Raw genomic sequence first — 25108 nt, 5'->3', positions numbered from 1 at the left:
GCAACTGATTGGATCACTTACGCAGACCCTACAATCGCTGGCAGCACATTTCCTTTTGTTGGGAGATATGCTGCCGGCAATATGCATAATGTATGGGAACAGCATGCGCTTAGTAACGACAAATCGGTTAGATCGAACGCCAGTCCATCTCACTTTAATGTAATTTACAGGTGAATTTTATTTGGATGAGAAAAATGGAAAACTATGGACAACAGAAAAATTTGATGAAGATGCCCAGCCATCCTATAATATCACTGTCGAGGCAGATACGCCTCCTGATACCCAAGGTATATAATAATCTTTATAAAGCAATAACGAATTCATAGGTAACAACCAATATTGTAAAGTATCTTGTATTTGTATAAGCTCAGCCCAAGTTATCTTTTATATTTTGCATGTTTTTATGCACAACGCACAACGTAAGTTAGTCAATATGTGCGTTGTGCATAAAAACATGCAAAATAAATGAAATACGGTAATTGTGGCTACCAAGCAGAAATGTACAATTTTTTTATAGAGGATTTTCTCTCAATCTGCCACATTAGGCTTATATTGGTAAATCAGGATGGATCAGCACTCAGTTTTGTAATTATGATTGTTTTACTTACAGATGGACATAAATATGACAACAGAAATAGAAGCCATATTATTAGTTATTTTTGTATTTAGCATCACGGGAACTTTGTTAGAGAACATACTAATACAGTAACATTCGTTCTCAGTTTATGCGACATTTCTTGACTGGTAAAATATTTTAGAAGATAACAACTACGATATATGATAATAAGCACTATAATGTAGTTTACACTGGATATCACATTTCATTTATTTACGAAGAAAAATTCTACTTTCATCCAGCTTTTCCAGAATCCTGGATGACGGTGTGCACCGCCGTCTCGGTATTCACGCTAACTATGCCCTTACCTATTGCCACTTCATGTAGTTCAAACAAGTGTTTGCCCACATTGGAGACTTAACGAAAAACTGATGCAAATAAAGATAGCGATAGTTTCCATATCATGCAATCAACATTTTCTAAGCCTATTGTATTATGAACATTTACAATCTGTGATTATGGGTAAAGCAAAGCTATATTATTTAAAATTTTGCATTAAAAGTACTTTATACATTTCTCCTACGCCTCATTGGGGGACACAGACCGTGGGTGTTATGCTGCTTGCCACTAGGAGGACACTAAGTGATACAAAGAAAGTTAGCTCCTCCCCTGCAGTATACACCCTCCTGCTGGCCCTCAGCTAACCAGTTCTTGCTTAGTGTCTGTAGGAGGCACTTGGGTCTGTTTTCAGACCCCAACTTTCTTATTTTAATTTTAATTTTTATTTTTCTGTAAATTTTTATTTTTTTATTCAACGGAGTGAAGGGGGCGACGGATCCTTTTTTATGGGACCCGCTCTCCCCCGAACCAGCAACAGGCGAGCACGGCGAGTATACCTCCCCGTCCCTCTCCTGCGACGCGGGAGCACGCCAAATTTTACTCGGGCAACAGGTTTCCATCTTTGGTCCCGATTTCCCTTCCCCCTGCAAGACGGCGAGCACATAGAGCCTGCTCTAATGTTCCTCTCCGGTGGCCCGACATACAAGGCCCACATCACATGGCGTTGCATACTTGCGGCAGAGCCCAAAGGGATTGCAGATGAGGATGGAGCGCGCAGGGACAGGGGGACCTGCATTACCGGACTGTGAGTACATCAGGAGTTCCCCTCCTGCGCTCCGGATCGCTTTGCGGCCGCGCCACCTCACACCGCCGGGCAGGCCGGAAATTTAGTCCCCGGCTTTTCAGCCGGAGTAGGCCGCAGTGGCCTCTATGGGGTAGGCGCCGGCGGTACTTTCGGCAGAGCCCCTGGGGACAGGCGCCGGCGGTCGGGAACTGCGGCGGTTAGCGTCGCTCCGTTGCGGCCGCCGCGCATCCCCAGGCAGGCTGGAAATTTAGTACCCGGCTTTTCAGCTGGAGTAGGCCGCAGTGGGCAGATCCCTCCCACGGCCGTAACTCCGCCCCCTATATCGGCGCTTCTCGTCTGGGACGAGAGGCGCCCTGCAGATCTCGGGGGCCATGCTTCCTCACGCTGCCTGCCTGGAAGATGCGGTCTTGGGGGTGCCACTGGCCGGTACGCCAGCGGCAATCATTCGGCGCGCGGCCGCCGACGCGCTCCACCGGCAGGCTCCATAAATTTAGTCCCCGGCTTTTGCAGCCGGACTAGGCCGCAGTGAAATACCTTTCAGGAGCGGAGGTGCTTTCATGGTCCCGATGGGCTGAACTTCGTGGAAGAAGCCCCCCTCCATGGTCCGGGCAGCCTCCACCACTGTGAAAGCGGACAAGGAGGCGGACGGTTCCTCTCCACCTCCCTAACAAAGGGATGATGGATTGAGGTTTATCTCTCTACCCCTGCACCGTCAACGCTGCAATACCCGACATCCGCGGCGGCTCCATGCCGGGACGCGCACCGTTGGTAAGTGGATCCTGCCAGCAATGGGCTTCTGCAGCGGGATATTGACAGGCAGTCTCAGACTTCCCTGTGACCACCTTCCTGAGGTAACGCTCCAGCCGGCTAACAAATTTAGCTCCCGGCTTCGGCCGATGTGTAGTCCGCACCTCCAGAAGCGCACTGTGTCGCCTCAAGGCGGCTTAGCCTTTTTTCCTGACGCTTAGCGCCTGACGCGGAAGCGCTCAATTTTCTCGAGCAACGGGTGACCACCCCTAACTCTTACGCTGACGCCGGCTGCAGAAATTTACGCCCCGGCTGGGGCCTATCATGGAAGTTTCGAGGCTCCGCCCACGTCGTGCCTGTAGCTCCGTCCCCTAAATTGGCGCTTCTCGCTCGCTGCGAGATTTTACCTAAACCCGCATGACCAGTATTCCCGGTCTTAAAGTCACACGACCAGTATTCTCTGGTCTTAAAGGCACGTGACCAGTATTCCCTGGTCTTAAAGGCATGTGACCAGTATTTCCTGGTCTTAAAGGCTCGTGACCAGTATTCCCTGGTCTTAAGGGTACGTGACCAGTATCCCCTGGTCTTAAAGGCACGTGACCAGTATTCCCTGGTCTTAAAGGTACGTGACCAGTATTCCCTGGTCTTAAAAGCGCGTGACCAGTATTCCCTGGTCTTAAGGGCGCGTGACCAGAATTCCCGGGTTTTAAAGGCACACGTCCAGTTTTCCCTGGTCTTAAAGGCACGCGACCAGTATTCCCTGGTCTTAATGGCGCACTACCAGTATTCCCTGGTCTTAAAGGCACACGACCAGCATTCTCTGGTCTTAAAGCCACACGACCAGTAATCCCTGGTCTTAAAGGCACACGACCAGTATTCCCTGGTCTTAAAGGCACACGACCAGTATTCCCTGGTCTTAAAGGCACACGACCAGTATTCCCTGGTCTTAAAGGCACACGACCAGTATTCCCTGGTCTTAAAGGCACACGACCAGTTTTCCCTGGTCTTGAAGGCACACGACCAGTTTTCCCTGGTCTTAAAGGCACACGACCAGTTTTCCCTGGTCTTAAAGGCACACGACCAGTTTTCCCTGGTCTTAACGGCACACGACCAGTATTCCCTGGTCTTGAGGGCACCATGACCAATCCGAAACTGGTCATAATTGAGGAGCCCTCTGCTGCCGAGCCCAGTTTATCCCAGTGTAACTAGTTCCCTCAGCCTAAACTCCCTCGTAGAGCTTTTGCCATCCAGTCCGGATATGCGATTCACTGGACAGAAGCCTCTACGCGGGACGCTATGCCTGGTCTGATTTTTAAGGGCGACAGGCACTTTAAAGGGCGCCGGTCTCCCCACACCATCAACAGACGGGCACTCGAAGGTCCAGGCCTAACGCCAGACAGCCTGTCCTGTCCACCCGGAGACCTGCACTCTGTGGATGTACAGAGGCATCCTTTTTTTCGGGCGTCTGAGCACCCCCCTCTGCATCACCACTATTTAACAGAAGATGCAAGTAGGCGAATTTCCCTCTCCACTTCCTTGTTAAGAGGATGGTGGATCGAGGCTCCTAATTTTTAACTCTGCGATGACCTGCTGGAAGCAGCGGCGCATTCTGCCACTCGGCAGATTAACCGGGTACAATCTCCTGTGGGTTACCTACCAGTATCCCTGCCCGATATGTCCTTAATTAAAAATGCCACGATCTGTCAAATAGCACATCTGGTTTGTTCCGTTTGGCAACTACGGGTCCAGCCCTTTAACCTCCCTATCCGCCGCATGGATGCTAGAGCAACGGTCTCCTGCTTAGAGCCCTTAACTACTTTGATTCACACCAGTATCACTTTCCTGAAGACAGTTCAGCTGGTCAATCATATTCTTGAGCGGGAGACTAACGAACAATCGTACGTTTCCGCAGCCCCGACCAACAGTGAAAGGGTTGTCCAGGACAGTCTAGATCTAAGGGATCTTGGTTACTAAAAGGTGGAACGATAAGTAGGACCGATTCCGGACCTCAAACTTCTAACAATCTTTTCACAAGGTTCTTCTTCTTCTTCGAATGGAGTCTCATCCGCTCAGCCATTACTTCAACAAAAAAGGTGCAGTTTCGGGCATCCATCGACATTCGGGATGCCTAACCTCTTCAAAAATTCCTTTGCTTTTCCATTCGTGAATCGCATTTAAGTCACGACCTTGTTCTTCGGCCTTGCTACCGCATCCAGGGTGTTCGCAAGGGTCATGGTGGCTGTCATCTTGCACCTAGAGGCGTGGTCGTCCTATCCTGTTTGACCGACTGTTTACCCACCCTTGCAGGACTACGCTAAGTCGTCTATATCTCTTGCGATACCCTGTCACCTGGGCTGGTGGCTAGACTTAGACAACTCCTCATTTCCAGCCCAGCAGATATCCTTTTTGAGGATGATCCAGTATTCCTCCAGAAGGGTGGTAAATCTCCCTCCGGACAAGGTCATGGTTTTTCAACGGGAGCTCGCGCTCTTGCTCACTCATCCCCTCATTTCATTCGATTTGCTGGGAGGGTTCCAAAAAAAAAAAAAAAAAAAAAAAAAAACGGAGACAACAATGGAAACAGTTTCCTTTGCTCCGTTAGTTTTCAGCAAGTCAAGCAGCCTTTCAGACGATAGTCTCTGAGTTCCTTCTTCATCCGGAGTTTTTTCTCCCGGTTCCATGGTTACTAGTAACTTCCAATGCCAGTCCTCTTCTCCCGATCATTGCTCTGGAGATCTCAAGGGTAGTCCTATAGTAGGTCTACTCCTTATGGCGGGTCAACCCATCCGAATTCAATTGGACAACACCACGGCTGTGTCATACGTCAATCATCTAGCGAGTACCCACGTTCAAGCACCATGGCCAAAGTACCTCACATGGGCCGAGATCTATCACTCGGTGATATTGGCAGTTCATATCCCAGAAGTAGAACTCTGGGCTGCGAACATATTTAGTCGTCAGGGTTTCACCTCAAGTGAGTGGGAACTTCACCGGAAGTATTCCATCAGACCCGCCTTCACTGGAGCTCTACAGTTGTAGCTCGGATAGCGTCCTGACTGATCGCCGGCGTACTGGAGTTGGTTGTTCGGCCTCGAGATCCAGGAGCCTTCGCACTGCATGCTCCGGTTATTCCGTGGTACCAGTTTCCACTTCCGAAAACTTTTCAGAAGCAGAAAGGGCCCCAGTGATCCTCGGACATCCGTACTGACCACGTCAGTTCACTTGCGGAGCTGGTAGCTTTCTGTATTTCTGCAACAAAACTGCAAGTAGGGACCACCTCGCAGGATGTTTTTCACATGTAATTCTTCCCTATTGCATACCGTTAGATCATTGGGATCTATTCTATTAGGGAAGGTTGCCCCCTTTTCTCTCGGCTATATCCTCATCCTGACGAGTCTTCGGTGCTAACGGGTCTTTTCAGACTTTTTTCTCTTATTTCCTTCAAAGCAAGGTTGTCCTCAAGCCTTCCCTGTCCCTAGTTACCAAGGTGGTATTGTATTACTACTGTCATGAGGGCATAGTTCCTCCCTCATCTCTTTTGGCACCACTCCACAAAATGGAATGAGGTCCCCATATTCCGGACAGAGCAAGTGCTCTGAGTAGGTATGTCTTGAGGACGGCGTCCTTCCGAAGGTTGGACACTGTATCTTGGGTTTCCTACCGGTAAGAGGAAGGCTTCCTGACTTTTACAGGAAGGGTTTGGCCGTCTCCATCGGCCATTTAGCCTGGTGTATTCCTTCACCATCCAGTAGTCCTTCCGTGTTAGATGACAGCCTATCTCCCCGTCTATCGTGGGTTCCAGGCACCAGGCGTCAACAAGACACGCCTGCACGTTTGCGGATTCGTCCAGTCCGCATGCATTCTTGAAGCATTATAATTCCCAGACTTCCACAGATGTGACTCTGGGCAGGCGGACTCTGCAGGCCGCGGTGGCGCACTTGTAAGTAGCGGTTACACAGAGCCTGATCGGATGTTGTCCCCACCCAGGGACTGCTTTGGTACGTCCCACGGTCTGTGTCCCCCAATGAGGCGTAGGAGAAAAGGAGATTTTTGTTTACTTACCGTAAAATCTTTTTCTCCGAGCCAATCATTGGGGGACACAGCTCCCACCCTAGTATTGGCTTATGCTTGTTTTTACAATCCGATATGCTATACTCTCATATATGATATGACATGCTGTAAGCTAATATGTTGTTACTGATCTCCTACTGCTTTTTGCACCGAACTGGTTAGCTGAGGGCCAGCAGGAGGGTGTATACTGCAGGGGAGGAGCTAACTTTCTTTGTATCACTTAGTGTCCTCCTAGTGGCAAGCAGCATAACACCCACGGTCTGTGTCCCCCAATGATTGGCTCGGAGAAAAAGATTTTACGGTAAGTAAACAAAAATCTCCTTTTTATTCACAGGTCCACTGTCTCCTAATATGGCTCAATTAGAAATTATTGTACCTGATGTCAAAGAGGGTCCAGTGTTTGAGAAAAACATATATGCCGCTACAATAACGAATACTGTTCCTCCCGGATTCCCAGTTATTAAAGTCACGGTATGATACCACGTATTGCTGCTCCCTTGGTAAAGTCACCAGATAGTTTATACAGATACCTGTACTCAGTGCGTCTCCATCTTCCCATTTTACAGTTCAAAAGTATTTACACACGACAAAGAAAATGCAGCGGCTTCTGTTACTCACAACATTCACACGTAATGGGACCCTTTTCCTTCTCTTGTGGTGGATCTTGACGCAATTTAATTCCCTCTTACAATCCGCTTCTTACAATACGGTTACCTTGGCCTCACCTTCTTCCAATAGTAATCCAGCACATGTCTATGTAGTTCAAATCTGCACCATACTGGCACCCGATGAGTCCTAATTGGTTGCCAATTTGCGAATCATCTTCACTTCACCCTTTAGCTATATTTCTAAGGTCTTCTACAGCCGGGTGTTGCAGTCTGCCAACACTTTAATTGTGTCACTGACCTCTCTCAATCACTCCTTCTCAGCTCTTCCCCTCTTCATCAGCTCTGCAACATTGACATACCTGACATTCCTTCTCGGTTTAGTTATCTGTCTTTGTGTGCCTCTGATGCGCTCTGATACACTCTCTCTATATATATATACAGTGTCTTGAAAAGGATTCAGACCCCTTAAACTTTCCCACATTTTCTCACGTTACACTCCCAAACTGAAATGTATTTTATTGGTATTTTATTTGATATACCAACACAAAGTATCAAGTATTTGTGAAGTGTAATGGAAATGATACATGGTTTTATAATTGTTTAAAAAATATAAATCTGAAAATTGTGACGTGCACTTGAATTTATCCCTCTGTAGTTTGATACCCAGAAATAAAATCCTAAGTGACCAATTGCCTTCAGAAGCCACATAATTAATATATTGAGCCCATCTGTGTGTAACGTATTTTCTGCATAACTACATCAATTCTGTGAAGGCCTCAGAGGTTTGTTTGAGAACATTAGTGATCAAACAACATCATGAAAACCAATGAACACACCAGACAGGTCAAGGATAAAGTTGTGGACAAGAGAAAAGCAGGGTTAGGTTATAAAAATGGTCCAAGCTTTGAACATCTCACAGACCACTGTTAACTCCATCACCCAAAAATGCAAGTAGTATGGCACAACTGCAATCTTTTAAGATATAGTCATTCACTTAGACTGGCATCCCAAGCAAGGAGAGCAATAATTCAAGAAGCAGCCAATATTCCTGTGGTGATTTTGGAGGAGCTGCAGAGATCCACAGCTCAGGTGCGAGAATCTGCCCACAGGAAAATATTAGTCATATACTCAGCAAGTCTGGGCTTTATAGAAAAATGGCAAGAAGAAAATAATTTTTGAAAACAAGTTACAAGAAGTCCCATTTGCAGTTTGCAAAAAGCCATGTAGGAGAAACAGTAGTAGAAGGTGATCTGGTCAGATGAGACCAAAGTAGAACTTTTTGGGATAAATGCTAAACGTTATATATGGCCGAACAATAATACTGCAATCACCGTGAAAACACCTAGTCCACCATAAAACATGGTGACGGCATTATCGTACTGTGGGGATGCCTTTCTTTAGCAGGGAGTTTGAAGCTGGACGGAGTTGATGAGAAGATGGATGGTGCTAAATACAGTGAAACCTGAAGGAAAACCTGTAGAGGTTGTAAAAAACTTGAGATTGGGGTGTATGATCACCATCCAACAGGACACTGACCCTAAAAATACTGCCATAGCTACAATGGAATGATTTAAATCAACACATATTCATGTGTGAATGGCCCAGTTGCAGTCCAGACCTAAATACCATTGAGAATCTGTGGCAAGACTTGAAAGTTTCTATTCGCAGACGCTTCCATCCAATCTCATTGAGCTACAGCTAGTTTGCAAAGAAGAATGCGCAAAATTTTCAAACTCTACATGTGCAAAGCTGGTAGCGACATACCCCAAAAGACTTTCAGAAGTAATTGCAGTAAAGAATGGTCCTACAAAGTATTGACTCAGGGGCTGAATATAAATGTCCATCAGAATTTTCAGATTTATATTTTTTAAATGTTTAGAAAACCACTTATCGTTTTGTTTACACTTCACAAATACTTGCTACTTTGTGTTGGCATATTACATAAAATCCCAATAAAATACATTTAAGCTTGTGAGTGTAACATGAAAAAATGTGTAAAAGTTCACAGGGTATGAATACTTTTTCAAGGTAGTGTATATCCGGTCCTTCAATGTAATTAGCAGGAAACATGACCTGAAACCACAATGAAAGAGAAGATGGATGGATGCATCACACCACATACAAAATTCAGCAGCTATATATGGTGCAACACCTTTAATACTTAAAAGTGAGCAGTAGATAAAGTTGCCCACAGTGATTGTCGTCAGTCTGAAGGTTCCATAAACAGGAAATTTGACTAAAAGTCGATCTATATTGATTGACTCAACTCTACTCAGCATCTCTCCAGGTCACACTTGGTTTCTACCCAAGTCATTCTCCTTTGTGGCAGCTGCAGGGAAGACCGTCATTGTCAGACTCTTAGGCAACACTATAATTTGACTTCTTTGGCTTCTAGCAGCTACTTTTCTTAGCTTCCCAGCGATACCAGAAACTTTGTTGGATAGGCCGTCATGGGCCTGTGATATACAAACCTTGGCGTTCTACAGTTATCTGGTCAAAAAGGCAGATTGTAGTCAAAATGGCAAATACTATGGCACCCATCCAGCTCCATATATGACCCTACACATTTCCCTTAGTGTTCTAGATTACTCCACAACATTACCTCCGGAACATGGCACTCATGGTAGCCTATTGACCCCCAATCATTCCCTTCTTATTAGCAAAGACCACGGCCAGGGGTGTAACTACAATAGGTGCAGGGGTTACAATCGCACCCAGGCCCTGGAACCTAGGGGGCTCTAAAAGTCCCTTTGGGCTATAGAAAAAGACTATTGCTATTAAAGATGTAAAATATTTGGGGGGCCCTGTTGGAGCTTTTGCATTGGGGCCCATGAGTTTCAAGTTACATCACTGCCACTGGCCAATCCAAGTGCAAAATGGGAACATAAGACGACATTCAGATGTCAGTCATTTTTATATATGCAAAGTGGGTCCAAGTGTCATCAGTGTCTTTCATCGATTTTCCTGATTTTTTTTGCTGTTGTGTTTTTGCTGTTTAGATAGTAACCTTCCAATGTATAATTTATTTTATTTATTTTACTCATTTATATAGTGCCATTAATTTCAAAGCGCTTTACAGACATTATTGGCACTGTCCCCGATGGGGCTCACAATCTAGAATCCCTATCAGCATGTCTTTGGAGTGTGGGAGGAAACCGGAGTACCCGGAGGAAACCCACGCAAACACGGGGAGAACATATTAATTTCACTATTCTAAGAATATTTTATGCAAAAGAAGACAAAAAAAAACCAGAAAAAGAAAGATTGTGACAGATTCAAGGTTATAATGATTTTGTTTTTTTGAAGGCTAAAAGTAGAGATTCTTTGTTAAAGCCAACACTTACCTACAGCTTGGTGGATCAGTCAGGGGATGCGTTTGATATTGATAAGCACACAGGACAGATTGTAGCTGCCAATGTGACCGGAAAAACTGGAACTTTTCACTTCAAAGCGCAGGCTACTGACAAAAATGGACTCTCTGCCCAAGCTGAGGTTCAGGTATGTAACAGTGGTCATGGTTTAAAGGTAATACTTCACCAGGTTTTGATGTGGTGGTCTCTTAATTTTTGCCAGAGTTGTGTATATATATATACCCACACATATATTGAATATATATTGACTTTATAGAGCAGCTGTCATGATATTACTAAAACATACCAAGAAACCGAATTCCCTAATATAAGGCTGTTGATCAGATTATTTTATTTTAGTGATAGAAGTGAACTGAAAATACAACAAAGCTGCTGTAAGAAATGTAAAAATCCAGCAGTTGCTCTGAAAGTCTGTTAGCAGAGTACAAGCTGCCATTTACAAACCTGCCAGGTGGTTTCTATAATACATTGCTTCATAGTTGAACCCCAAATATTTTATTTTATCTCTCTTCCCCAGGTTCAAGTGAAGTCACCACCGCCATCACGTGATTTTGCAGAGATTAAGATAAATCAGACATTAGATGAGGTCAAGCCGAAAATTCCAATAATCCAGAGGTACCACTGTCCCGGAAAACTCCATCAACTATAATACAGTTGCCAAATTACAGCACGTTGGTTGCATATTCATAAGTCTCATATAAAGAGTTCCCAGATGACTTTTCAGGTGTTATCTTACAAATGTTACAGCGTTTCAGAGTAAAACATACACAGCTGCCATAATGCAGACTGTCTGATTCATACTCAAGGTTCAAGCAGAAAGAATCTCCGAGTCCTTAAGTTACACTTAGGCAAGCTGTCAGTCAGTGAAAAAACATTTGTAAGAAGCCTTGTTCCCTATAATCAATCCATGGAAGATCACCCAACAAATGATTAAAGTTTTGTTTGTCAGGTGATTGGTTCATTTATGCCGCTATAAAAATCATTGTTATCGTTATCGTCAGCCATTACTCCGCGTAAACAGGATGATGTATAAGAGCGAGCATTCTGTTCCCATCAATATTTGTGGCCTGTGTAAACAAGAGTGCCAATTGACTTGGATATATATCTGACCAGCTTATATCTTGGTGCTCTAGGCCAGAGAAACCAAGAAGTGACCTGCCCACAGGGCGCCATGAGGCACAAACAGTCTGTCTCTCTCAGTCTCTATGATGAGGAACATGTTTGTGTTTCGGGGCGGCCTGTGGGCAGGCCGTTCCTTGGTTTCTGTGGCTTAGTGACAGAAGATAATATTCTGCCTATACAAATAGTAAGTAGCTGACAGCACAACAGACATGTAGATGCAAGTCCTAGTTCCACTGGACCACATGGAAAATGTACATACCAAAATAGCAATGAAGGACAGCATCCAATCCAGGTGAAATATACAAAACGATTCCTTTATTTGCCAAAATGCAACGTTTCAACCACAAGGGTCTTTTTCAAGCATGCTTGAAAAAGACCCTTGTGGTTGAAACGTTGCATTTTGGCAAATAAAGGAATCGTTTTGTATATTTCACCTGGATTGGATGCTGTCCTTCATTGCTATTTTGGAATATTCTGCCTATAGTCCTGCCCCAGAGCACAGGCATATCATTAACTGAAAACTTCTCACACTGATAACACAAGTAGTAGAAAAACACCTCCAGCACTCAAAAAAATATATTTCTTGGGAATATTCCATGTAGCAAAAGAATCTTTATTTACAGCCGATATATGACATGGACAAGACAAGACTTTTTGCATAGAAGTGATATGCTTCACTTTATTTGTGTTTATTTCTTTTCTTTTATAGTGATTTGTTTATAGACATCCTTGATAAAGGCCTGAGAGCCGAAACATCGTAAATCTTGTCTTGTCCATGTCATATATCGGCTGTAAATAAAGATTCTTTTCTTACACAAAATATTCCCAAGAAATATCTTTTTTGAGTGCCGGAGGTGTTTTTCTACTACTGTGTCTTGTTTTTCCTTCTGAGCACCTACACTCATTGAATTGAGTGCAAAATCTTCTGATTACTTCAACTATTTAATGATTACACAAGAACCACAAGACGGATTTCTTCACCCCAGGTATCATTTTAATCAGTTTAACACTGCCAACCTGACAATGCCTGTAGTTTACTTAGAAAAATCCTGCTAATAGGTTCGCTTTTAGAGGCATAAAACCTTTTTATTTCTGAATGTTTCATAGACTGTGTTTCTCAATTGCAGGATCTTGGAGAATGTTCTGCAGCACAATGTTACAATCAGTAGCTTTCATTCTGATCCCAATTTTAAAGAAGACACAGATATTAAATTTAAGGCTGCTGGTGAGAGTAACCAAGACATCATAAGGTATTCTTCAGCAGTATAATGAAAGACTGATTTCAAATTAGAACAAGCATGCGGATGAATTGACGCAGTTTCTTTTACATTTGGATAACATTTTTGTTAGATGACTGCTACCCAATTATTCTAATTCAGTGAAGTTACGGGTAGCAAATTTGTAAAAATTGGTCTTGACTCACTGACCATAATTATACTTGCAGTTTGGTAACATGCTGCAAATTATATTTCTTGTTCTTTTAATATATTTATAAGGGTATGATTGCGCCCCATTAAATGTTTCTGCTTCGAGTGCCACTTTTTTTTTTTTTTAACTCAAATAAATTTTTATTTAGGATCACACAACAATTTACTTGTTACATTCTTATATTTCAATACGAAGTTTTCACCCCAAAGCAAACCCCCCCATTCCCAACTTAAACCACCCCCTCCCAAACAGACAGCCCACCTCCTTTATTAACTTAACCATCAGGACTATAAGGTTACTATCATCACATGTAGATCTGCATGCCTCATATTATGCATCCTTCTTTAATAGTAAACCTATCCCATGATAAGCGACGGAGACCACAATTTATCAAAGGTTCCTAATTTCCCTCTTTTCTTCTAAATCCCTTTTTCTAATATTAGGCCCTGTTTTACATACTGAAGAAATTCCCTTCTTGTAGGCGGCTCATCCTTAATCCAATTTCGTGCTATTACCTTTCGGGCCATATACAGTAATCTGGCAATGGCAATCTTCAGGTTGTTATCCACTCCAATCTCATCCACACATCCCAGCAAGCACACCAACGGGTCTCTTGGCACCGTGCATTTGTATGCACTTTCCACTCGACTCAAAACCACCAACCAAAAAGCAACCAGTCTCGGACATGTCCACATCATATGAAATATGTCAGCATCTGCGGACCTACACCTTGGACATTCAGAGTCGTCACGCAAACCTGCTTTAAACAACACCTCCGGAGATTTATAGACTCTGTGTATCACATAGAGCTGTGAAAGCCTATACGGCTCACTCAGTGACAGCCTTGGGACCCATTCCAGCACCGATTCCCAAGTTTCATTCTCCATTGGGCCCACATCTCTCTCCCTCCTAGCTCTTGCCTTGATCGGATATCCCAGAAGGTAAGTATGTAGCAAGTCTTTATAAAGAGTAGAAATAACCCCACTAGTAGACCCCTCACCACAGATATATTCCAATACTATATCCCTTTGAATACTGACATTTCGGTCCCTATTCTGAGCTCCAAATGTGTGCCTCAACCGCAAATATTGATATTCCCCCTTAGGCCCAAGACCAAACTCTGAACTCAATCGGGAAAAGGATTTCAACTCCACCTGCTCAATTATCTGATACACATATTGAATTCCCATGGTCTGCCATTCTGGTAATACCCCCAGTGCGACAAATTCCGGTAAGTTATTATTATGCCATATCGGGGAGAACCTGGTCAGACCTTTAATCCCACGTATGTGTCTCAGTCTACCCCACAACTTACATATCAATAGTATACACTGTGTTCCAAATTATTATGCACAAAGAGTTTAGGAGTGATAAGGTTAGAATTTTTTTGTTTGTCATTTAAACTCATTGATGGTGATGTGTGGCAGGGCTCTTTATATCACTGAAAGCAATTGCAGATACCTGTGCAAATTAGTTTGGCAGGTGTGTCCAAATAAAGGCAAGACTACTTAAGAAGGCTGTTCCACATTATTAAGCAGCCTACATTTTTGGCCAAAATGGGAAAGAAAAAGGATGTGTCGGCTGCCTAAAAGCAACAAATTGTGGAGTATTTAGGTCAAGGCATGACTACAATCAACATTGCCAAGACACTTCATCGTGATCATCGCACAATCAAGAAGTATGTAGCTGATTCCCAGCACACACGTGTGCGTGCTGATAAGGAAAAATTGAGGACCCTTTCCAACAGGCAATTGCGTAAGGTTAAAAGAGCAGCTGCAAAAATGCCTGGTCATAGCAGCAGACAAGTTTTTGAAGCTGCTGGTGCCTCCAACGTCCCCAGAACAACAAGATGTAGGGTCCTTCAGAGGTGCGTAAGCCATCCTGTCGACCACCTCTATCCACTGCACACAAGCAGAAACAGCTCCAGTGGGCCAAACGATACATGAAGACTGACTTCCAAACTGTTTTGTTCACCGATGAGTGCCGTGCAACGCTCGATGGTCCAGATGGATGGAGTGGAGGATGGCTGGTTGACGGACACCCCATGAAAACACGGCTAAGGCGCCAACAAGGAGGAGGTGGAGTAATGTTTTGGGCTGGAATCATGGGGAGAGAGATTGTCGGCCCCTTTATGATCCCTGAAGGGGTATAGATGAACTCCATAATCTATGTGGAGTTTCTAAAAACACTTCCTGCCATGGTTCAAGAGGAAGAACGTGCTTTCTGCAGCAAGATCATTTTCATGCATGATAATGCACCGTCTCATGCTGCAAAAAACACATCTGCATCTCTGGCTGCTATGGGCATAAAAGAGGACAAACTTATGGTGTGTCCACCATCTTCCCCTGGCCTCAACCCCATTGAGAACCTCTGGAGCATCATCAAAAGGAGTGTCTATGATGGCGGGAGGCAGTTCACATCTAAGCAACAGCTCTGGGAGGGTATTCTGTCCACATGCAAAACGATTGAAGCAGAAACCATCCAAAAACTGACAAATTCAATGGACGAGAGAGTTCAGAAGCTTCTGTCAAACAAGGGGTCCTATGTGCAAATGTAACATCACCTAGAATAAAGTTTTCACTTGAAAACTGTTTGATTTCATTTTGTAATAAGCTGATAATGCTTATAACTTCACAATTGACCATTTTTTTGTTCAAAATAAAATAAAAAAGGTTGAAAACTCTGCTGTGCATAATAATTTGGAACATGCATTTTGAGTGTTTATTTTTTTTAAAAAGATACTGTTTTCATAGGCAGTTTGTTCCAAAACATTGCAATTATACTAGAATAGTAGATGACTGGAAAATAACAATGACTGCAATTCAGATAGGTAATTTAGAGAAAATATGAGGAAATATTATTTGCATAATAATTTGGAACACAGTGTAGTGGGATACGATTTCCCCAAGGCCCCCAGGGATCCATCCTCTAGACACTGCACTACCGGTCTTCTGTTTGTAACTTTTTCCATCAGTTGCTGCACCGCACTGGATGAACCCTCAAACGCCCAGCCCTTCAAGTGCTGACTCTGGGCTGCAAGAAAATATACTTCAGGGTTAGGCAACGCCAAGCCCCCCTCATCCTTGGGTCGCTGAAGCGTCTCCAGCCTGATCCGTGGGTGACGTCCCTCCCATACCAACTTTCTAAACAGGTAGTTAATCTGCCTAAATTTCCCCCGTGGTATCCAAACTGGCGTGTTATGGAGAACATATAGGATTTTCGGCATCAGAATCATTTTGATGAGATTCACCTTGCCTACCACAGATAAATGCAACTTAATCCAAGCATCCACTTTTGCCTTAAGAATACTTAAGATTGGAGTCAGATTCTTATGCATGTAGTCCGCAACAGGCATCGAGATCCATATCCCAAGATATTTAAATTGACCTACCACCCTCAATCGCCCATCCTCCAGCGGCTCACTCCCCTCATCCCCCACATCGTCTACCTTTAACAATATAGACTTACTCCAATTTATCATCAGCCCCGACAATACCCCAAATCTTTCAATAAGCCCAATGGCACCCCCTAAGGAAACAACCGGGTCAGCCAGAAACAGTAGGATGTCATCCGCGTACAGCGCCACCTTTTCTTCAATCATCCCATATTTAAACCCAGACACCTCGTTCAACTGTCGAAGCTTAGCAGCCAGCGGTTCCACAGCCAGGGCAAACAAAAGAGGAGAGAGTGGACACTCCTGTCTCGTTCCTCTAGCCAAATGTATAGTCCTTGATAACTCCCCATTCACCCTGACTCTAGCCACCGGCCGCAAGTATAGCAGCCGAATCCAGGACACAAACTGCGAACCAAACCCCATACACTGCAATACCTGCCAGAGATATCCCCATTCCACACTGTCGAATGCGTTATGGGCATCTAAAGATGCAATGACTCTCTGGCCACAGTTGTCGGACCTAAGCTGCAGATTCATAAACAATCTCCGTAGGTTGACCGCCGTGGATCTATCAGGCATAAAGCCAGATTGGTCTCGGTGCACCAGGATTGAGATGACACTCGTCAAGCTAGTCGCCAACACCTTGGCCAGAAGCTTGACATCAACAGTGAGTAAGGAAATCGGCCGGTATGATTCAGGCTGCCCTAAGTCTTTCCCTTCCTTAGGAATTACCGTTATTATGGCTTCTCGCATGGATGCTGGTAGATACCCTCTATTCTTAGCCTCATCTAGAACCACCTTTAATCTGGGAATTAGCATCTCCCCCATATTTTTGTAGATCTCAGCGGGAAACCCATCTACACCAGGCGCCTTCCCATTAGCCATAGATTGTAATGCCCGACCCAGTTCTTCCTCCGTGATGGGAGTCTCTAAGCTCTCTCTATCCACATCACTCAACCTCGGAAGCACCAGTCCCTCAAGAAACGCCACTGTGTCTCCTGCCGATTCGTCTACCCGAGAGGAATATAGGTCAGCGTAAAAGTCCACAAAGACCCCCAGAATCTCTGAATTTTCGGAGACAATCCCGCCATTCCCAGAAGTCAGAGAGTGAACAAACGAAGTATTCCTGTGAGCAGAAGCCACCAGCGACAGCATGTGACCGACAGTCTCACCTTCCTGATAATACGCCAGTTTCTGAAACTCCCATTTCCTTTCTGCCTTTTCCAGCAAAGTTTTTTCGAGGTGATTCTGAGCTGCCTTTAATCTGTTCCCAGCTTCAGGGGTACCCAGTGTCACCATCTCATCCTCGGCTACCCTTAGCCCATCAACCACTGTCCTCTCTGCCTCTCTCGTCCTCCGCTTACATCTACTAATATCTCTAAACAGTAGTCCTCTCAAGTACGCCTTCATAGCTTCCCATATGGTAAGAACATCTGCACTCCCATCATTCAACACAAAAAATTCCTCCAACTCCTATTTTATCTTTTCTAAATCTATACTGTGCAGCCAGTTAGGGTGAAACTTCCACTCTCTCCTGTCCACAGCCCGCGTCCCCACCAGTCGAAACTCCACTTCAATCGGACTATGGTCCGAGAGAGCCCTGGGTAAATATCGAACATCCACCACCATAGTATCCAACAAACAATTGCCCAGTGCCAGATCAATTCTTGATAGAGTACCATGAGCCGGTGAGTAACATGAATACCCCCTTTCCCCAACATGCCTAACTCTCCATAGGTCAGTCATACCAACTTCGCAAATATAAGTCTCAAACGTAGTAATGTGTCCCACTGTCCTGTTCTGGGGATTTTTATTTTTATCCAAAAATTCATCACATATGTTATTAAGATCCCCTATGATGAGAAAAGGTATCGGGCCTCGGCGTTCCACCCATTCCAACACCTCCCTAATTTTCTTACTTGAGTACGGGGGCAGAATGTACATTGCTGCTATACACATCAATACTCCATTTATTTTACATTGCACCATCACATACTGACCATCCACATCCACCTGTACCATCACCTCTTCGTACTGTACTCCCACGGGTACCAACACCGACACACCCCTAGAATACGCAGAGAAGGTAGAGTGGTATGCCTTCTGTATCCAGCGTCTCTTTAATACATCCACTTTTTCATGCACCAAATGCGTTTCCAACAGACATATCATTGAGACGCTCTGCTCTCGAACATACTGTAGACTCGCCGCCTGCCGGGTCCCATCCGCAAGGCCTCTCACATTCCAACTCAATATTTTAGTGTGGCCCCCATCCTGTGGCTCATTATCCTTCATAGCAACCTAATTTTCAAATTTGAGCTGTCTAATCCCTCCCACCCCCCTATCAACCCCGAACTTACTCCCTAACCCATCCAATACCGCACATTCTACCTCTTATCAACAGTGGGGCTCCATCGCCCATTGTGAACACTCTCCCTTGTTTTACCCTCTCCACCCGCCTCCCGCTGCCAAAGCAAACAGAATTTCCCACAATTTTTGTTTTCAGAACAATCCAACTTATATACATATGTAGAGAAACTTCAAATCAAACTTGCAGTACCCCGCAGAACCCTCCTCCCCCATATTTATTAACCGTTGCTGCCCTCTTTGGCCGTACATCGAGTGCCACTTACGTACTTGGTGTTTGAACGTCTGTATATTTCTTCTGCCTGCCTGGTGCTCCTATTCTATTATGAGGTCCGGCCTGTCTTTTGGGTCCCTTAGCAAGATCTTTTGGGAAGCACCAGTGGATGAAGAAAACGTCAGGTTCCTGAACTGTAAAAGATAGTCTACTACTTCATATAGACAGGGCATAGAGATGTATGAAGTCATGGTCTCCATGTTAAGGTGTGAAGGAAGTTTTTGCGTTGCAGGTGTGTATAAGTAGAAATACCCTGGCTAGTGTTCCTTTGCTTTAGAAGGTAGGGTACTAGGGGTTGCTCTTCAGCATATAGAGAGAGGGCCAGACTGGGACTGAAATTCAGCATGTCAATCTCCGCAAGGAGAAACGATACTTCTTGGATATAGCCCTGATATTTGAAAGCAAACAGGACCATGCTGCCCTTTCCTCCACACTTCCCCAGATGAGGGTCTCTATGACAAATATTAACCTTCCACATGTTGGAGAAAATCAAGATTTATTGCAAGACCCATATTGCTGCTATATAAGATTAAACAATGCTGCCACGCTACAGAATACTACTACATAGTGACAGAATAGTGCCATCATATTTGTCTTTAAAGAGGTTGTCCACTGCTGAGTACATTTTCAGAGAGTCATGTAGTTTGCCAAATTCTAAAGGTGCGTAATTCACACAGTTAGGATTTAGCTCTATTCCAGTGGTTGTCACATGACTAAGTATGCGATTTGCATACTTGCGGTCACATACTCACTCAGCCTATTCGCTCAATGTTCTATTAGGTTTTGGCAATTTACATGGCTTACCAAAAATGTACTGTTGTACTATTAGCGACAAATAATACCACTATCCATTACCAGATACTACCACTAATAACCACTGTCCTGAAACTCATATTATCGACATATAGTGACCATATAATAGTAATATTAGTTCTACACCACTGCTCTGCAGACCACATTTTTGTATAGTGTACAGATAAATCCAGCAACTCACCGGTGACGTTCTCATGACACCATACACTGTTATGACCAGTGCCCTAGGCAGTAACAGTACTACCCTCCTTTTGTTTCCCCACGCAGTAATGCTTCATCTGTACCATCTCTTAATAATAATGCTCCACTGTGCCCCCCTATGCAGCCCCCCAAAGTAAGAAATCCCCCTGTGCCTCCTAATAATAATAATAATAATAATAATCTCTGTGTGCTTATAACAATCGTCATATGCATTGGGGAAAGCCACTTCGAGGCTGAAGAGCTAGTAGCCATGGCCTGGATAATTCTTTTCCTGCAGATTAGTTAGTGAAGTTCTTGAGATGGAAGCAGAGGAGCCCCTTATAACAGTAGAACGCCTAGGCAAAACTCAAAACTGAGCATTATTCACATTGTCACTTACAGTACATTCTTGCAAATGCTTAAACTGAGTTCATGGTGGACAACTGTTACCACGTAGTATTTGGTTTTGTGTGTCTTATAAAGCTGGTCTTACATGATCCAAAAAGCAGTTGGCTTTCTCTGGCAGAGCCATAAACAATACGGGGAGTGGTGGAGGGCATGCACGGCCACTGCTGCATTGCAGAACCACGTTTTTAGGATCGGTGGTGTCCTGCTGGTCAAACCCCACCGATTTACAAGTTAGTATGGACAGATGAGGAAGGCTTATTCCTAACATTGCAACTTACCGTAAGTCTATGTTCATTTTCTCTACCTCTTTTTCCAGAAAACTGACAGACAATATATCCACAGTTAGAAACAAGTTGAGTTCAACATTTGGAAAACCCACAGATATTGTCATCCAAAAACCGAAGAGTTTTGCTCTGAGTCAAGAAGCTATAGCTGGCATTGCGACCTTTGGGGCGGTCTTGGTGGGTCTCATTGTTACTGCATCAATCTTTTTGTGGAGGTAATGAATTTTACTAATTGAAATTAAAAGGAAACTGTCATGTCCTTTTTAGTATGTGTACTGTCCCTGATGCGCTGTTAGTGATTCAATGTGCATCACTAACATGCTTTTTTCATTAAAACTGGCGCTGTGATCATGTGCAAAAAGTACTTTCTATTGTTAGATCGTACCTACTCTCATTTAGTCATAGGGGCATGCTTCATTTCATTCAGTCACGGATTGTGCAGCCCACGCAATTTGAATGATGTTCCCGGGGTTGCACTGACGTCACTCAAATCCTCTTTGAAAAATCCTGCGCTTGTGCCATGACGAGCGGCTTCCCGCGTGTGCGCAATAAAGCTGTGTGTAGTACCCAGCTTCAATGTGGCCGAAGCCGCTCATCACGCGGCGCATGCGCGGCTCCCCACTCGACACTGTGCAAGTGCAGCTCCGCAATACAAACTCTGCGGGATTTTTCAAAGTAGATTTGAGTGACGTCGGCGCAACACCGGGAACATCATTCAAATTGCATGGGTTGCACAAACCGTGACTGAACTAAATGAAGAACACCCCTATGACTACATAAGCAGGTACGATCAAACTATATAAAGTGAGTGCTTTTTGAACAAGTTAGACCGACGTTATTAATGAAAAAAAGAGTAATTCACGTTGCGTTGTTAACAATGCACTGAGGACCGCTTACATGTTACAAAGGACATTACAGGTTCCCTTTAACAATATAGTTGTTGTTTACTGTTCCTTGATACGCCGCTCCCGATATGTTTTTTCTTCGGTCAAATTTGATATGGCACTGACAGAATATACTTGTATTCTTTGTCGAAGCCGTTATATGTGGAAATATTCTCCCTAAACATCATTGTGTACATACGACACCTGACAGAGCCTGCACAATATTTTTAGGAAAACTTGCCAGAAGGGCGGAAAAAAAGCAAGTAAGGAATGGATGAATAGGATGCAAGCATCAAGCGGTGATGATGGACCCCCAAAAGATAAAGGGTAAGTTCAAAAAGTCTACTGCTTGAGTAAAAGTGAGTGAATATTACGTGAATTTGTGGCATTAAACAACCGCTGATGGGTAAACATTTACCGATCGGAAATCATTTGACAGCCTGTTTACACTGGCAGACAGCGCTGCAGATGGGCTCCGAATGATACGTTATATATCATTTAGCGTACATAGGCTGCTATTGTTTTTGGCAGCACAGGTGCTGTACACAGAAGACGATGTGCTGCCGAGAACCATGATCTTTTAAACAGCAGAAAAGATCTTGCCGCCTACCAAATGAGCTTTTTGCTCGCTTGTCGATTGAACGGCAGAATGTGTAGACTGCTTGATTAACAAGTGTCTCTTGGAACTTTTGCTCAAAATAATCCTGCAGTGTAAATGGGCATTATTATGTTACACTCACTACATTATGTGGGAAGATAGGTTTGGTTTTCTTTTGTCAAATTTAGGAAACAAAGCACCATTAAAAGTTGAATGTGGGTAGAACGACAATATAGGATCCACATAGATCCTGCTGCTTTTTTTTTCTTATTTTTTTTTTTTTTAAAGAACAAAGGTTTCAAAAACGTGATGTGGAAAGAGTCTAAAATGATGAGCAATACAGTTTATTTTAGAAGAAAATGCGGCCACAGCCTTCCTCTGGATCAACATGTTAGGGCATGTTAGGTTAGGCTATGGGTTGAACTAGATGGACTAAAAGTCTTCCTTCAACCTTAATAACTATGTTACTATGTTACTAGTGATTGGGAGGGTTTAGTTGGTTAAACAAACTGATGGGGATCTCCATCGTAGGGTGCCAATCGATTGTTATATCAGCTGTGAACTTTACAAATTCACCCTGATGGTATGGATGGTCGAAAGGATGCTAACGACATCAACTCAAGGGTTACTCTGACATGATGGCAAAGCCAGCACTCACCTGGAACAGGTGAGATCTGAGATCACTCAGATCATCATAGCTGTTTAACCCTTTGAATGCCACAGTAAATAGTAATAGAAGGGTCTAGGTAGGTGGTTAGACAGGGTTGTCAAACAAATTCCCCCAGATATATTGTGGCTTTATGTCTATTACTTTTTACTACTGACAGGCTGTAATTCTTTTGGTGTATTTATGTTTTCTCTCTTTCTAGGGAAACTTCCCCCCAGGGCTTTAAAGAACAAAGTAAGGGTTTCTTAAAAAAAATACTTTCAGCAGGTGGTGATGATGGATCCGCAAGTAAAGTTCCTCCTAAAACAGATGATGCGTAAGTCTAATATGTCTATTGCCACTATTTTATGTTTTATTATATTCATAATTTTACTCGTTGCAGAAAAACTTTTCAGAAAGGATTGAAAGCAGCAAATAAGGTTTTACTTAAAGTGATACATTCAGCAAGTGGTGCTGCGGCTGCTCCTAAAAAAGATTGTGGGTAAGCTTGAAATGTCTATTGCTTTTGTTAGGATTCATTTACATTTGTCAAATTTTGAAAGCAATACACCATTAAAACAGAATGTAAAAAAATGTATAGCATATACAGGACAGACCAAAAGTTTGGACACACCTTCTCATTTAAAGATTTTTCTGTATTTTCATGACTATGAAAATTGTACATTCACACTGAAGGCATCAAAACTATGAATTAACACATGTGGAATTATATACTTAACAAAAATGTGTGAAACAACTGAAAATATGTGTTATATTCTATGTTCTTCAAAGTAGCCACCTTTTGTTTTGATGATTGCTTTGCACACTCTTGGCATTCTCTTGATGAGCTTCAAGAGGTAGTCACCAGAAATGGTCTTCCAACAATCTTGAAGGAGTTCCCAGAGATGCTTAGCACTTGTTGGCCCTTTTGCCTTCACTCTGCGGTCTGGCTCACCCCAAACCATCTCGATTGAGTTCTGGTCTGGTGACTGTGGAGGCCAGGTCATCTGGCGTAGCAACCCATCACTCTCCTTCTTGGTCAAATAGCCCTTACACAGCCTGGAGGTGTGTTTGGGGTCATTGTCCTGTTGAAAAATAAATGATGGTCCAACTAAACGCAAACCGGATGGAATAGCATGCCGCTGCAAGATGCTGTGGTAGCCATGCTGCTTCAGTATGCCTTCAATTTTGAATAAATTCCCAACAGTGTCACCAGCAAAGCACCCCCACACCATCACACCTCCTCCTCCATGCTTCACAGTGGGAACCAGGCATGTAGAGTCCATCTGTTCACCTTTTCTGCGTCGCACAAATACACGGTGGTTGGAACCAAAGATCTCAAATTTGGACTCATCAGACCAAAGCACAAATTTCCACTAGTCTAATATCCATTCCTTGTGTTCTATAGCCCAAACAAGTCTCTTCTTCTTGTTGCCTGTCCTTAGCAGTGGTTTCCTAGCAGCTATTTTACCATGAAGGCCTGCTGCACAAAGTCTCCTCTTAACAGTTGTTGTAGAGATATGACTGCTGCTAGAACTCTGTGTGGCATTGACCTGGACTCAAATCTGTGCTGCTTTTAACCTGCGATTTCTGAGGCTGGTAACTCGGATAAACTAATTGTCAGGACTCTGAACATTTTTTATTACCTTTTGTGCATTACTGCCCTTTTCCAAGATGGCGTCTTTGGTCTCATGTGCTCTGTGTCTTCCTGCTATAAAACTCCACCCCAGCCTTCAGTATGTGCTAGAGTATTCTGCCTTGCATCCAGCTCCTGACCTCTGGTGACTCCCTGGCTATATACCTGCTCCTGTGAACCTGTGGGGTTATCCTGCTACTCTGCTCTGAGTTCTTGCTGCATACACCAGTTCCAGTAATCCTCCTTCATCTGCTGCTCGTGTTTACTTCCATCTGCATTTGCTGGACATGTAAGCTGTTTGCTGCTCTGCAAGGACCTGAGACTATTACCCAGGCCTTCCTGGTTGAGCTAAGATATTATTTGAACTGCCTTATAAGCATATCTATCTGTGTTTTGGACTAAGCAAGGAATTATTCGTGTCAAGTATCCTCAAGAATAATTGTGCTTCATAGACTTTCTGCGTGATTGCATTTTCCTCTGAAGTTTCCTATAGACTGCTAAGCTACATTTAATATTTACTCCAAGTGTTGTGGACTTGATTTTCTCTCTGCACCTGTTTGAATCACCGTGTGATAAT

At 43.8% G+C, this 25108-nt stretch overlaps 1 protein-coding gene across 8 annotated transcripts in view; it reads left to right on the top strand.

The window, feature by feature from the left end:
• Positions 1–25108, top strand: part of LOC143804537 (protocadherin Fat 4-like) — a 285900-nt gene that overhangs the window by 92454 nt on the left and 168338 nt on the right. For all 8 annotated transcript variants that reach the window (XM_077282725.1, XM_077282731.1, XM_077282727.1 and 5 more), the window contains 9 exons: positions 171–287; positions 6853–6989; positions 10433–10624; positions 11015–11112; positions 12747–12869; positions 20800–20982; positions 21883–21978; positions 23119–23232; positions 23299–23397. In XM_077282725.1, coding sequence (XP_077138840.1) covers positions 171–287; positions 6853–6989; positions 10433–10624; positions 11015–11112; positions 12747–12869; positions 20800–20982; positions 21883–21978; positions 23119–23232; positions 23299–23397 — 1159 coding nt within the window. The remainder of the gene's footprint in view (positions 1–170; positions 288–6852; positions 6990–10432; positions 10625–11014; positions 11113–12746; positions 12870–20799; positions 20983–21882; positions 21979–23118; positions 23233–23298; positions 23398–25108) is intronic.

The sequence above is a fragment of the Ranitomeya variabilis genome, chromosome 2 (assembly GCF_051348905.1).
Source record: "Ranitomeya variabilis isolate aRanVar5 chromosome 2, aRanVar5.hap1, whole genome shotgun sequence".
Classification (NCBI taxonomy): domain Eukaryota; kingdom Metazoa; phylum Chordata; class Amphibia; order Anura; family Dendrobatidae; genus Ranitomeya; species Ranitomeya variabilis.
Note: the sequence above shows the minus strand (reverse complement) of the source record. Positions and strands in the feature narration are given on the sequence as shown.